Below are 15,608 nucleotides of genomic sequence, written 5' to 3' on the forward strand. Positions count from 1 at the left end.
TTCTTGGTTGGCTTACCAATGTTAGAAAAAATAAATAGTGATTGGAATCGCTTAATGCGGATTGATTTTAAGGGTATAGATCTAATTCCCACACCACACTGACAACTCGGCAATTTTTATTAGGAACCAACCGGTTATATGACAGAACTGGTTAATTCTCGATAAAACCAACCGTCAAAGTTAAGTTTTGTTTGGCCGATCCGAGTTTTTAAATATTATCTCTAGAATTATATTTGCTTTAGTTCAAGAAACCCTGAGGCCTATGGATCAATTTGCCCATAACCACCGAGAGGGCAATTTCCCACTCCATAATAAATAGGTGCAAAATAGTTATTCTGCACGTGTTGGAAGAGCAAAGAACGAAGGCCACGAGTTTCGCGGCCACACAACGCTGCCGGAGGGTATATCGGTCATTTTTTGAAATGTTCACAGGGGGGCATTATAGTCATTTTTTCAGAAATGGATCTGGCATACACTCTAAGAGCGAGGGTAAAATAGTCCGTTCTTTTGTAAGAAATAAAATAAAACAGAGAGATAAAAGAGCCGTGGTCACATCATCTCATATGACGGCAAGTCTTCCAGCCTGCGTAAATCTCCTCTGCCCTTTAAATCCCTCTCCGACCCCTCTCCTTAAACTTCTCAATTTCCTCTCTCTAAAAACTCTCTCTCTCAACTTTCTCTATCTAAGTCGCTATCCCCCTTGTTAGACTCTCTTTCTAAACTTTCTCTCTCTAAGTCGTTCTCTTCCTCGTCTCTCTTTAACTCTCTCACTAAACTTTATCTCTCTAAAGTTTTCTTCACAACTTACCCTCACTAAACTTTCTCTCTCTAAAGTTTTCTCTCTCTAAGTCGCCCTCTTCTTCTCTTGTTCGACTCGTACTATTCTCTCAAGTCCTTGAACTTCTCTTTATTTTTTTTCTCTCTCTTAACAGAAATCTCCTTTTTTATATTACTCCTCGCTCTCTTCTATCTTTTTACCCCCTCTCTCTCTCTCTCTATTAACTTCTCTCTCTCCCTATTAACTTCTCTCTCTCCTTTAATCTTTTTCTCTCTAAGATATGGCATGCCATTCGTTTCCCTCAACGACCCATTAACCCAGGTAAGCTCGAGCATTACATGTCCTCTTTATTTCATGTCTTTTCTCGTTTCTGCTTCTTTGGTTTTTCTGGGTTTCATGCATCTGCGACATAGCTTGTAATAATCATGGAACCCATTGACTCAGGCTTCCTCTTTTTTGGTACCCAATTCTCGTGTGACGTTGCAGAGCACTTAATGGAGGTTAGCAGTCTTTTCTCTAACCTCTTGGTTTATATGGTTGTTTTGGGAAGATAATGGGCTATGGTTTTATGGTTTTTGTTCAGTGTTGTTATGGGTTCTTTGTATTACTTGTAGTGAAATTCATGGATCTTGTTTAATTCCCATTGGGTACAATGGAAGTAACAGTATTTTGTAGTTTGTTTCATTGTGATTACGCATGATTTTTGTACTTTCATTAGAGATGATTAGTGGGTTTTCTCTCTCTATATTTACTTATATGGTTTCATCAATATGGTTTGCATACTCTCTCTCTCTCTACTATATCTTTCTCTGGTTTGTTGTGGTTGGGGTCATGTTTTATCGTGATTGTTTGCAAACTTGATCTTTGCCATGTACTTAATAATCTATCATTCGTTTCTATTTTTGAAAGCTATATATTCTTCTTGTTAATTGGAACTGATCAGTTGATTATGTTGTTTCTTTGTTTTAAGCTCGTTAGTATGTAGGTGGTTGCCCTGCTTATGTTGTTAAAACTTTGAACATTTATACCTCATATCACTTTACTTTTCACTTTTTAGTTTTTTTTTTTTGTTTTTTGGGAACTACATGGCTGGGGGTTTGTCATTTGAAAATGTGTGCTCTTTGTCTAAGTATGTGTGAGAAATTGTTTTTGTTATGGTTTATTTGGGGTTTGTTTCTCATTTTTTTGAATGGTATGTAGTTGCAGTCAATTGACTGTATTTAGTGTGTAACCCTATGAACCATTAGCCTAACCCTAAAAATTTAACGTCTCTACTTAAAATTTCAGCACGACAATCTTCCTCTTATAAATTTTGAACCTTGCAAATGTCCTCCATGAACTATTGTCATAATTGGATATATTTCTCGTATTAATATAAAATGTGGAATTTGAAAGCTGGAAATATTTCAGAGTAGCAAGGGCCCCATCCATGGTTGACATATTCACTGCTCAACTGTATCTTAGGTTTCCATTTTTTATCATTGGGGTGGATAGAAAATTTCATAAAAATGGAATTTGTATTTAACAAATGCATATAAAGAAAAAGAGGAGAATGATGCTGCCATTTGTTTTTCCTCCCATGTGTCTTCCTGATTCGTTCTTTTTGTTTTGTCCAACTTCGCTATTGTTCCTTCCAACCAGTTCCGCGTTTTCTTCCCTTAAGGTTTCAAGCATTTCAAAAATCTAATGTCTCTTGTGAATTTGTCCAATGCATTTTCCATCTGCATATTTCCCTGTAGTGCTCTGAATGTTTATTGTTTCTTGAAAATTTTCCCGAACCCATTTCCCTGAAATGGAAATGTGATCTAAGCCATGAAAGAGTACATAGTTACATAGTTTTCAGTAGTTCTTTTGTCATGCAGCATTAATCTTGAACGGTCAAAATCCCCTACATTTGAAAATAATATTCCATTTTTTCATGAGTATAGCTTGGGATTGTCATACTTTTTAGAAAAGAGTTGGAAGATTACTGAAGGAAGAAATAGCAAGTATGAAGCTTCTGATGAGAGATTCCTATGCATCTTGGACTATTGATTTGTAGAATTGCAATTTATGTTAGTTCTCAAGTTTGTTTACCCCCGTCCCTAGGGAAATTCTCATGTGTGTGGGCTACATTTTGACAAAGAATGCAATTGAATATTAAATATAGCGATATTAATATAGTTAGAATAAAACATCTGTGGTAGATCACAAATGCTGGTTACACATTGATTTGGTTCTTGGAAATAAACGAGAGATGAAAAATGTAGTAGATTGTGTGGCCAAACATTAACAAATTTTCATTTTGTTTAGAGGAACTTGCTTTAGATATATACTGACTTAATTTTGTTCTAGACTCTTAAATATAGAAATACATCTATCTGAACTATCTCATTGTTTGATTTCATGCATCCTAACTCTCTTCATATAGATTGGCCTGAATGCTGTTCTTATGCTTAGTCTTTGTAAATAGTAATATACTCGCCGTAAGAAGCATTAGATCTGGATTGCTTCTTTTAAGTATGCAAATATAATCTACTTCATATTTTCATGAATCATAGCCATTCTTGTTTTTATTTATATTTGATACTATTTTGCAGATGGACAGTAATTGATGATGGCATAATCCTAGATGATGGTCAAATCATACCCATATTTGAACAACCACATTCTAGATGTTAGAGTTTTATATTAAGTTTCCAAATTTAGTTAGTTTCGGCATTTAATTTGAAGCTAGCTGAATGTTTGTAATTCTGTCATGTGCTGTCCAGCCTTATGCATATCAATCTTCAATTTGATATATAACACATTTTGGTAAACCCTAAAAATAAATAATTGACTTACTAACAGTTAAATTATCTAGTGTATGCCCACTACAAGTTAAGGTTGAATGTGCATCAAAATAAGAGTGCTGTCATCTCTTAATTTATTCATCTACCTTCTATTCAGCGTAACTCTCAGAATCACTTGATGGATGGTATGTTGACTGAATCCCATGCTTTTATATCTATAGTTGATGTAGTAGTAGTGTTAGTTTGTGATTTGCTTCACATTATTTTAATGCATGCACTAAGTTGTTTGCCTTATTTATTTAAACAATCGGTAAACTTGAAAACTTCGTCACTTGAAGGAATGAGGATGTAGAGCTGTAAGAAGTTTGGAATTATGGTTTCCTGTTTTAGGTGTTATAGTCATGTTCCCCATTCTCCAAAAGATAAATTGAATCCCAATAAAATGTGTATATTCATCAGAGAGCCTAGGACAAAAGGAATATAGGTGGCATGATCCAGTGACGAAGGGGGAAATTTTCCTTATCAGTCATGTGGTATGTCAAACTGTTTGTCTACTTCTAGGGGTTGCTTCTCTCACAATAGTTATTCCTATATCTCCTCTTCAGATTCAGGGAGAGATGATGACTCCGGAATATGCAGAAGGTGAGAATCAACATCATTCAGTACAAACTTATCGTAGGAGGACCAGAGGAAGTCAAGAACTTATATCTTCACCTCTGGAAGGCTCTGTCAAAGATCTGCCTCTGATAGGTTCCCTTCATGAGGTAACTCTTACTTCTTCTTTGTTGCCCATTCTCGATGTTCCATCTATTTCTTCTTCATTACTTTTGTGTCCTCGTTCTTCTGGAGTTTCCCATACTCTTGAGCATCTTCCTTGTAATTCTTTTTGTCATCTTGTCATACTTTTTTTATTTCTTTTTCATGTCTCTGTGTGGACCTCACTCTTGTATGAAAGTGGATAATTATACTTTCTAGAGAGAAGCAGTCTTAAGAAGGATCTTAGGCTTAGAGACTAGGACGTGTGTTACGTGAAGATAGGAACATAATAACCTATGAATTACTGAGATAGTTTAGGGCTAGATTGGTAGCCTGGTTGTCAAATGAATATGGGTTTGACCTTGTTGAGACACTTGTTCTAGTTGCCGATGTAAATTAATATATATATACAACTCCATCCAGAATTTACATCAATCTTAGCTTTAATCATGATAACCCTTTTGATGTCATTATATTTCGAATTGGAGGCAGTATATAGTTTGAAGCAACCTCTTTGAAGTTCAGAGTGCAGTTTGCTAGATTTCTTATAACCACGAGGAAGTATGGTCTTAATGATGCTTCCCTGATTCATTCATTTGGCCTGATTTTTATTGCCGTCACTTTTGAAGGGGTTTATGCTAATGATCATAAGTACATAACAGGGGGAGGTGACCTTCACTTTGTTCAACCCTGGCCCATACAGTTGTGTTTAATGGATTAATTTACAACCATGAGAGAAGATGGTATCTCATAGTGGAGATATAACTGTCTTAACAGGTTCTACTATTTGATCTTATATTGGAGAAATCACCATGTGAGGGTCTATATGTTGAATTCCTATGTGAAGATGATTCTATGTTTGTTGACTTTGTTCAAACTCCCAAGGCTTCTCTTGCTAATCAGTTTGGAATAAGATCATTGGATTTTTAGTGTAATACTTTGGAGGGGGGGATTTCTAAAAGAAATATTGGTTCACCTAGGTCATACACTTAAGCTGTTCTTCCATTGGTCTCTTGAAAGAAATATATCACATGAGATGAATTCAAAGTTTGGAAGGTTTTTTGAAGATGCAGAAAGAGATTTTGCCCTAAAAAGAGTAGCAGGGAGCCTTATAAACTAACTATTGAGTGTTAATGGTATCAATTATGATGTGAATATGGTCGTCAGCTAGTTCATGCATAATTTTATTATCTCCATACTAAACAAAATTTTTGAGGTATTTTATCCTAGTCATGGCTTTCTTATCATTGAGGTTTTATCTGTATGTTTGATTTCTATAAGAACTTCAAATTAATAGAATAAAGAATATGTCTAGCCAATTTCTCACATGACATTTGTGCCCTAATAGTAATTTAAAGAAGCCAAGAAGCACACATGCTTGGTCCCTTGCTTATTTTAATTGCAGAGTGATGGCATTTTTGCTGCTAGAGGTGATATGATTGTTTGCTTTTTCTTGAGGGGTATCTTATTAGCTTACTAGAGGTGGCTTAGAGTTAATAAAGTAATTTAATTATGCTTTCACTTTATTTTTAAGTTCTATTTTGTTCTCATTTTTCTTAATTTTTCTAATTTCTCAAGTTATTCTCTTATATTTAAATATTGACTTAAACATGAAGTTATTATATATTATATACGTAATAGCAGAGGGATTTTGTGGCAAAATGAAATGCTGAATGGGATTTCAAAAACTCGTGGTGCCTCCATGGTGACTGGTAAATAAACAGATTTTTTGCTTGGGCTGGAAATAGGCCTAATGGCCTATCCAATGGCCTTGGTTTGGCAAATGATGGTTGTATGGATTGGACCTAAGGTTCATCGAGTAAGCCTGGGCTTAGATCTGGGTTGCTAGGCTGAGTAGGCCATTATCATGCTCTCACGGCTCGACCAGGTACTACACAACCTGGCCCATCAGGAATATATTTGTATGTATAATCTAATCATATAACTTACGTGTATTAGGTGTATATCATGTCTTCCTCTTATTGCAGAAATACTCTGTAGAGGGCTATGTAATGGATTGCCATTGATGATTGGTGGGCTCCAAAGCTATGAGAACTTGGCAATGCCCTTTACTGATCGGTAGTGCTTACGAACCTCGAACACCCTATCCGAGAACTGCATGGCTTAAGATTGATTGATTCTATTATGCCGAACAACTCATGCTAAGACACTTGGATTTCTTGGCAGGAAGTTGATTTTGAAGCTTAAAACTATTTTTATTTAAAATATAAGAACCCCTTTGACCATCAAGCAGAAAAAACATTATATGCATAACAATCCCTTTTAAATCCAGCATTGAATTCCTTTGAGTGGTATTCTTTTGAGGCCCTGTTCTTCTTCTTTGTTCTCATATGCCATGGGGATGAAATGCTCAACATGTTGACTTTGCACCTGTGGCTCTTTATTTCTGTGAAACTAAGATTGGATTCTGATTCTCTTCCCTTGGTTGTCTGCCTTTTTTGCATATAAGACTATCTTTTTGTTTGACTAAATTGTTGACACCACAGCTTTGAATATATGAAAGCCCCAAACTGTTAAAAAATTATCTTGCAACTTGTAACTCTGCAATTACCAATTGAAAAAAAGAAGAAGAAAAAAAGATCTTGTAACTCCCCGTCTTGTCAATATTCTGTTCAATTCATAACAACAAGCGCTTGTGTTTCAAAATTATTTGGCCAAGCAGAACAGACTGTTGGAATAGTTTATGCAAGTAATGCAATGAAACCCTTATTCAAATAAAAAAAACTTCAATTAAACGAAGTATATGATTAGTATGAGTTCCTTCACTTGTTATGCATATTTTTCTCATGGATGTGTTTGATTCATGCATGCTTACCGTTGATTACATCTGGTATAACCTCAAAATGCTGTTTGAACTTTCTTAAGTGCATCCAATTTCCTGCATATTCCAGGTGAGCTGACCATATGAATACCCAACTAAAAGCTCTGTTTTAAAGGCTTAAAGGATGTCGTTAGGGTTAAATATTCACTACACAATTTAATATGAGAGGCATGTTTCTTAAATGATAGCGGTTCCAAATTTTTTCCACGGATGTCATTTGAAAGCATACCTGGTCTTGCAAGAATGCAGATTACTTGCTTGTGGGAGCTCATAATTTGTAATACATGTGTCATGTAGAAGAGGGTCCAATTTTGTAACATAGCAATGAAGAGCATGTTGCCAACTTCCATGGTCATTAAAAAGAAAATTCCATGGAATTCATTGTTTGGATGCTACAAAGGGTTGTTATTGGTTCCATTGCAAAAGTATAGTGTAACTTACTGCTACTCCATAATGGTGTTGAATGCCTTGAGTGCTTCTAAATGTCTGTCCATCAAGCTATTCTTTGTACTCTGTGACCTTCATGTTGCATCTGATATTAGTTCACCAGGCCATTGTCTCTAAGTTTTGTATTTTGTAAAACTTGACTTCGATGTGAGCATTTAATACCATTTAAAATTTGGAGGATAAACATTATGAAGGTGATTTCTTAATGTTATTTGTCCTAGTTCCAGGGGAACCTAGTGGAATTTTTGCAAAAAATACAAGATTTGTTACCAAATTGTTGTGCTTTGAATACCAGTTACATTCGTAGGGAGGTATACATGGTGCTTATCAGATTGGTAAACACTGGTATATCTGGCAATTGCATTGGTGTTATATTCTTATCTATGTCTCTTTCTCTTCTGGGTGTTAACCGTTTTATAACATTTTCTTTGTTTATGACGTGTCACCTGTCCATGGAAACAAAGCGGACCATCCCTTAGCAGGAAGGTGGTGCTCTAGTCTTCTAGATCATTGTACAAAAGTGAAAAAGTAGCTCCAAAATAGGTTATAGAAACTTTAAATTAGTTATTTTAAAAAAAATAGAAACCATGAGCCCTCACCCTAGACTTGTTATCCAGAGAAGGAAAAAGTGTTTGGTGCATCAGGGCCAGAAGCTGTTGTTGTGCAGGCTCTGGTATTTGCACCATCTAATTGTATTGGACAGTGCATATTGTTCTTTCTCCTCCCTTATCTTGAGGTCTTAGACAAATCTTCACCCTCCAAGTTAAATGGATAGTTCTGAATGTTGAGCACACACCATAATTGGTGCCGTGCGTCAAGGCCCTCACCATAACCGGAACCTTCATAAAATTCGAGGAAGGCTAGTTTGTTACTCTGAGAGTGTTGAGTTCTCGTCTCATCCTCGGCAGACTAGAAGCGACAAAAAATAATTGAAGATATATGGTGCTGTTTCAATTAGTTTCTGCACTGGTGGGCTGAACAACTTCCAATCTGATTGTATGATTTGCAACAATGAATCTGCCAACTTAAAAGAAATAAAAGGAAAAGAGAGACTCTCCTACAATGATTACTAAATCAATAGTTATGTCATGGATTCAAACAGAAATGATTACTTGTCCATGAATGAACTCCAATAATCCAACTTTAAAATGTACTCCCATCCCAAAATCTGAAAACAGATTCTTACCATCTTCTGATTTTCAAAGTTAGTCTGCATGTGAATAAGTGGATATAATTCAAAATAAATATTCCATTTAACCTAATTGCGGAAACATTTGTTTTATTTCTTCTGCTAATAATGTTATTGAACATTGGGTTTGGATCAGAAAGAAAAGCCACAGCTGAATCCGTATGCCCATTATTATGACCTAGATCAGCAATACTCTATACACTTTTGATGGTGAAAAGAATATGGCTGTTTTTGTTAATTATTGTCCCAAAGGCTTCGGCTTAGTGGTAGGCATCAGATTGGGTGAGGGAAGTCAAGGGTTCGACTTGAAGTTTGTCCATAATGCCGATACAAGCTGACTTAGCCTCTTTTTTTTTCTGGATTATTATGATCCTACCCTCCATTTTAGTTCATGGAGCTTTAACCCCTTGTATATAGGGAAAGCATATGGTAGTCATCACTGTCTGAAGAAATTATGAATTGTTAATGGAGTGAGAGGGGGATGTCCTGGTGGGTCCAACTTGCTATGTCATTGTTGATCATTTCATCTGACATCGATGATCCTCATGGACTATGTTTTACCATAGTCTAAGACCATAATGTAGCAATTTCATTGTATCTTTTCATTCATCTGTAAGATTTGAGGCTGCAGAGGTTCTTATTCTACTGTATGTCTTAGCAGATGCATTCAGCTGACCTAGATGTTGGTGAAGACTGCATTGATGACATTCTTTCCCCTGGTTCTCCTTGCACAAGTGGTGTATATGGAGATCCTCAGGTACATGTTCCTTTTCCCTTTTCTGGATCTGTAAAATATTTGGGGCAAAGCAAGCCTGGGGATTTGAACCCTGGCATCCACAGGTACAACCACGAGTAGGAGAACAGTACCAGGTGGAAGCTCCACCCCTAACACCAGAAAGTGACCGTGTAAGTGAGCTTGTACATAATGGGACTGTAGCAACTGTTGCAAAGCACAGCGATTGTTCCATGGCCATAGGACTGGCCATTCCAATCATGTGGATCTCTGGTGAAGCAGATGGTTATAAAAGGCATAAAGAATCATCATGCCAAGAACTTGTACACATAGTTGATCAGAAGAATTCACAGAATGATGCAAATGGCAATGAGAAGTCTATTGTTGGGGGAAATAGTGATATGGTTTGTCTTAGCTTGACAAGCTGGCATCTAGTCCCTGGTACGCATGGTGGCTCATGGAATAAGCTTGAGCAGGACAGTTTTCTTCTTGGACTCTACATTTTTGGCAAGAATTTAGTCCAAGTAAGAAGATTTGTTGAGAGTAAGGAGATGGGGGACATACTTTCCTATTATTATGGAAAGTTTTACAGGTCTGATGCGCATCGGAGATGGGCTGAGTGTCGGAAAATTAGGAGCAGGAAGTGTATTCATGGGCAGCGGATTTTCACAGGATGGAGGCAGCAGGAGATATTGGCACGTCTGTTACCCCACACAACTGAGGAATCAGGGAATACGCTGATCGAGGTATCTTTCGTGGATGCTCATTTGATTATTCTCAGTGTTTTTCTCTATTTTGATTTTGGTGTGTGAATGAGAGCAGAAATTTTCTCTATTATGATTTTGGAGAGCGAGGGAAGGAGGGAGGGAGGGAGGGAGGGCATTTGAGGTTTAGTGACATACTATCTGCTTTTTATGCATGTTTTGCAATTTCAAACTCTTCATGTTTTATTTAAATTATTGGACTTGTTGCAGTTAAATATTTGTACTGGAATAGCTATGACAAATTGCAACATTTCCTTCATTCCCACTTATGGCTTTAACCTTTGGTTCCAAGATAGTTATTTGAGTGGACAAGTACTAGAGTAAGAAGAGAGAGGGAGGGAGGGAGGGAGGGGAGGGGAGGGGAGGGCATTTGAGGTTTAGTGACATGCTTTCTGCTTTTTATGCATCTTTTGCAATTTCAAACTCTTCATGTTTTATTTAAATTATTGGACTCGTTGCAGTTAAATATTTGCACTGGAATAGCTATGACAAATTGCAACATTTCCTTCATTCCCACTTATGGCTTTAACCTGTGGGTCCAAGATACTTATTTGAGGGGACAAGTGCCAGAGTAAGAAGTACTCAAACTTCTAAAGCAGATATTTGATTGCTTTCTACACAATAGGTTTCACTAATGAATATGAATTGGGTAACTTGGCTGTACTAGGCTAGCTAAGCTATCTATCATGGTGCATCAAATACCAAGATTCGTTGTGACCCTGATTCTTTTGTATAGAAGGATTTTGGAAAAACAGGCCAACCCCAAACAGTTGAGATAGGCTTGGTCGATGATGATGAGGCCAGCAGTCTTATGAAAAAATTTCTAGGATCAAGATTCGTTGAAACCAAGAGGCGAAAATCTGAAAATATAGTTGGATATTTTATTTTGATCAGTAATGATATAGTTAATTAGCAGAACAGAAAAATCTTGAAATTTCCATCCAGAAGACATAAAGTCAGATATGCAGCAATACACCTTAATTGAGGACTGATCACCAAAGAAGCCACAACACATGGATCATGTCCGGGGGAGCACACCGGACTCTTCTTGAATAAGTCACATCAAATAGCACACAGAAAGACTGACAAAACATAAAGAATATACATTAAGTGGATATGTTAGATCTCAATATAATCCGTTATTCTATTTCCAGAAGTAACTGTTATTCTCATACTAAAAAGTTTAAAGGAAACTATTTTGTTTATATCTTTAAAATGGCTAAAATGCTCTGAACTTCCAAAGAACGTTTCGGAGTTCTTTATAAAAAACAAAATTCATTTTTGTGTTGTAATTTTAGCTTTTCATAAGTGAAGTAGAATATGATCCAATGGGTATGGAAACCCATGGTCCACTAATGTCATTACATTTTAATAAAATGATGGACAAACCCATGGTCCACAAATGTCATTACATTTAAATAAAATGATGGATTTAGAGTGGGACCCAGCAGAACAGGTAAGGATGCCAATGATGAGTCTCTCTCTCTTTCTCTCTCTCAATGTCTGCTGTTTGGTCGGGTAATTGCAAGCCCAATGGTTTACAGTTTTCTCTTAAGTTGGATTAGAGTATGCTTTCCCTTTTCATTATACTGTTCTTTGATGCTGTTTTGCCTTATGAGTTGATCAATAGGTTTCTAAATCATTTGGCGAAGGAAGAGTTTCACTCGAGGAATATGTCTCAGCATTGAAGAATACAATCGGGTTGAGGCAGCTAGTCGATGCTATTGGAATCGGCAAGGGTAAGCAAGACCTTACTGGGATTCTTATGGAGCCCATAAGGACAAATCAGCCAGGCCCTACCCGCTCTGAAATCCCTGTTGGCAAGGCTTGCTCCTCTCTCTCATCCAAAGATATCATAAAATTTCTAACAGGAGACTTCAGGTTAAGCAAAGCAAGGTCAAATGATCTCTTTTGGGAAGCAGTGTGGCCTCGCCTCCTTGCAAAAGGTTGGCACTCTGAACAACCCAAAAATCAGGGTTATGTTGGCTCCAAGCACCCCTTGGTTTTCCTAACCCCAGGTATAAAGAAGTTCTCAAGAAGAAGACTTGTAAAGAATGTCGATTATTTTGATTCAGTGAGTGACGTACTGAACAAGGTGGCATTAGAGCCAGGGCTTCTTGAGCTAGAGGTGGATGGGTCCAAAGGAAACAAACCCAAGGAAGAGTATGCCTGGGAACCAGATATAAAACCAGAGCAAAATGAGAATGGGTCATCCAATCAGAACCGCCATTGTTACTTACGCCCAAGGTTGCCCAAATGCAATTTGGACCTTCCCCAATTCACTGTGGTGGATACTAGCTTGGCTCGTAAAGGAGAGCGGTTTAAGGTGAGAGAAATGAGAAGCTTACCTGCTGATACGATTATGAACAGCTTGACAAGCCTCTCGAGAGAAACAACTGATGGGGATAGCTCTGACGAGCAGGTAGAAGAGATTGATTCTGTTCAGATTTTGCAGAAGAGCCAAGAGTCTCCCCTCCGTGACAAGTTTGCTAACGAAAAATCAGGAGAGACTATGATGGAAATTGACCAGAATATCAATGTACATTTGCATGAAAACGAACAGGAATCTACTCCAGTATCAGAGGAAAATCAAGAAGAACAAGTGAGAGAAACAAAAACCCCAATGCTTCCATGCTCAAATTCTGATCAGACAAATAGTTTTGTTCCCTCTCCAAAAAGGCAAAAGATAAGCCCTTGTGTTTCAAATGATCGGGGAGATGGGTTTTCCGGGGAATGTAAAATTAAGAAACAAGAATTTTTTAGCAGATCAAATTCATGTGAAGTGAGCCCTTCTAAGGCTAAAGAGTCTAGCGCATCTCTGCAGAAGATGCACACTCCTTCCTCTGTCCAGGCCAGCCCAGATAATAGTGGAACTATAGCCAACTGTTTAGATAATGCTAGTGAAACTGAAAGGATCCAGCCCCCTCGGGCTTTGATAGATCTGAACATACCACTGGATATTGAGAGTGGAGAAGCCTTAGTTCCACAGGTGGCTGATAGCCATGACGAGTTAAACCCACAACCAGAAGCAAATTTTTCAAACTCAGAATTCAACCGAAACCCCAATGACGTGGTCAAGGAGGAAAAACCCACTGAAAATGTTCGGAGGCAGAGTACGAGAAACCGGCCTTTGACAACTAGAGCATTGGAAGCCCTTGCATGTGGTTATCTAAACACAAAGCGGAGAGCAAGGAATAGTGACAAAACCGATACCAATAAGACCTTGGGTCGAAAAACCTCAACACGAAGACGAAGAAGAGAGGCCCAAGATAGGGCTCCAGTGGTTGAATCTGAGAAAGAAGAGGCGTCTGATAAGGATATGAAAGTGGAGTTGGAGGATGAGGAGTGCAGTAGCAGCAAGAACACTGCTGTGGTTGTCTCTCAGATTCGATCAGAGAGGAGAGGGTCACATGGGTTGTTAGGTGTAGTCCCAAATTACCAGACAGAGATCTCGACTGGAAAAGATGGTCGATCTGATTAGGCACATTGCCTGTTTGCTACTAGGGGTATAACCATCTTTTGTTCTTGAAGTCCCTGATCTTATAGAGCTGCTTTATTGGAGGCCAAGAATTCGTCAACATACCATGAAGCATTTTTTTTTTTCACTCAAGACTGATGACCTTGAGCCACTCTTGAAGCCTGAGAGGTGGCCTTTGGTGCACAAGGTACACTGGTTGTTGCAAGCTCTACACCAGTACACTATGGCATAATCTTTCTTTTATACACACCTCGTAGGATTGGTTTCTGGCTGGTGGGATATACATGACATGAGGGCGACTGAATCTTGATTGGATCAGCTTCTCACTCCCATGATCCATCATAGTTGCAGCATTTTCAATTGTAGTGAAAACAGTTAAGGTCCACCAGAGTTTTCAAGCTTGGCTCTCCATTTCAGATAATTCTTCTGTTGCCAGTGCCAATAGACCCGAAACAAGCTAACATTCTGTCTTTTGCTATATATATATATATATATATATATAGAGAGAGAGAGAGAGAGAGAGAGAGAGAGAGAGAGAGATGGGGCGAAAGAGAAGTGGTTCATGGGTATTTGTTTGCATCTATCAAGTCTTCATGGTATCAATGGCAGTTCTGTTACATGTATAAAAAGTTATATTTTCTGACGCATGCAGTTTCTGGTTTTCGCTTTGTCCTTTTTTAATTTGATTTTTGAAATTGTATACATGATTATACAAGTGGCTATCCACTTCATTCAATCTCATGGAGATGTAAATGTTTATTCTCCTAATTGTGTGATTACGAAAACTGCTATCAAGTGAATTTTCATGTTGACTTTGTCCATGGCCACAGTGCTTGTTCAAATGTCAATCCTAAAGTCCAGCGTTGCAGCTCAATTTGATTATTGACTTTACCATGAAGTAGAAGGGCAAGGGAAAGTCTACCACACTACATGCAACACACTGTTTAGTTACTTTTTTAGGAGATTTTATTGGATGATTTAGTATCACTCTTTGGATGTGGATGAGTCTTTGTAAGTCACAGGAAAATTTAAGAATAGATATGGAACAAAGTGAAGCCAAACAAGAATTTCGAATGCAATAAAAAAGAATTGGGGATTTATCAAAATACCTTGAATTTGAACTATTTAACATTTTACCCCAGGTGTATTTTGATGAATTTCAAAACCCATTTTAATGTATCATTTGATAGGTTATTTGGAATTTGATCAAAAGAACGATGGGCTATTTGGAATTAGAGGTAAACAAATGTATGTGGGATGTTACATCATCCAACTCTTATGAGCAATTTCATGAACTTCCCAACATAATTTCAAGGCTATAAAATAGAATTTTCAAAACAGAAAATGTGTTTGAAAGAGGAACTCTGGATTATGATTATCACCTTTCAACGTTTTTGTTGCTAGTGGCAAGGACTTTCTCTCTGTAATGTGCCTCTGGAGTGGCAAGGACTTTCTATCTGTAATGTGCCTCTGGATTTGGTTGTTTGCACAATCCCTTAACTTGGTTTCCTCTGCAATCTTTGGTTTTTGTGGACCTAAAACCAACATCTTTAATTTGAAATTTGAAATTTGAAAGAAAATTTATTCGCAATACAAAAGGGAATGTATACCACAAGACCATTTATTTTCTCATCTATCATTTTCGAAAAGTAAACATAAAGCCTTCATTTGATAGATGGTCAGATCTAGGTTTCTAAGAAGTCCAAATCATTTATTTTTTAAATTGTCCATCAGGTGAAGCAATTAGGCTTTACCGGAATTTCAAGTAAAAGAACCCTCCTAAGTATGTCTTCTGCCTTTGGAAACAAATGTATATTGCGCTTATGCAAGACCATCATCATCATCAAAGT

At 37.4% G+C, this 15,608-nt stretch overlaps 1 protein-coding gene across 3 annotated transcripts; it reads left to right on the forward strand.

Annotated features, from left to right (window-relative positions):
• Nucleotides 1-564: 564 nt before the first annotated feature.
• Nucleotides 565-14,579, forward strand: LOC18445307 (arginine-glutamic acid dipeptide repeat protein). 3 transcript variants are annotated; one of them, XM_006855446.4, is made up of 6 exons: nucleotides 566-1,099; nucleotides 1,223-1,278; nucleotides 4,155-4,313; nucleotides 9,445-9,540; nucleotides 9,624-10,262; nucleotides 11,911-14,579. In XM_006855446.4, exons 2-6 carry the CDS (start codon nucleotides 1,273-1,275, stop codon nucleotides 13,759-13,761), a joined length of 2,751 nt encoding a protein of 916 aa, XP_006855508.3. In that variant the 5' UTR covers nucleotides 566-1,099; nucleotides 1,223-1,272; the 3' UTR covers nucleotides 13,762-14,579. The 3 variants fall into 3 exon arrangements, with proteins under 3 accessions (XP_020529832.2, XP_006855508.3, XP_020529833.2); XM_020674173.2 differs by lacking the exon at nucleotides 4,155-4,313 and having other exon boundaries at nucleotides 565-1,099; XM_020674174.2 differs by lacking the exons at nucleotides 566-1,099; nucleotides 1,223-1,278; nucleotides 4,155-4,313 and adding an exon at nucleotides 6,310-6,384.
• The last annotated feature ends 1,029 nt before the right edge of the window (nucleotides 14,580-15,608 follow it).

The sequence above is a fragment of the Amborella trichopoda genome, chromosome 2 (assembly GCF_054954075.1).
Source record: "Amborella trichopoda isolate Santa Cruz 75 chromosome 2, AtrichopodaSantaCruz75HAP2 v2.0, whole genome shotgun sequence".
In the NCBI taxonomy this organism is placed as follows: Eukaryota; Viridiplantae; Streptophyta; class Magnoliopsida; order Amborellales; family Amborellaceae; genus Amborella; species Amborella trichopoda.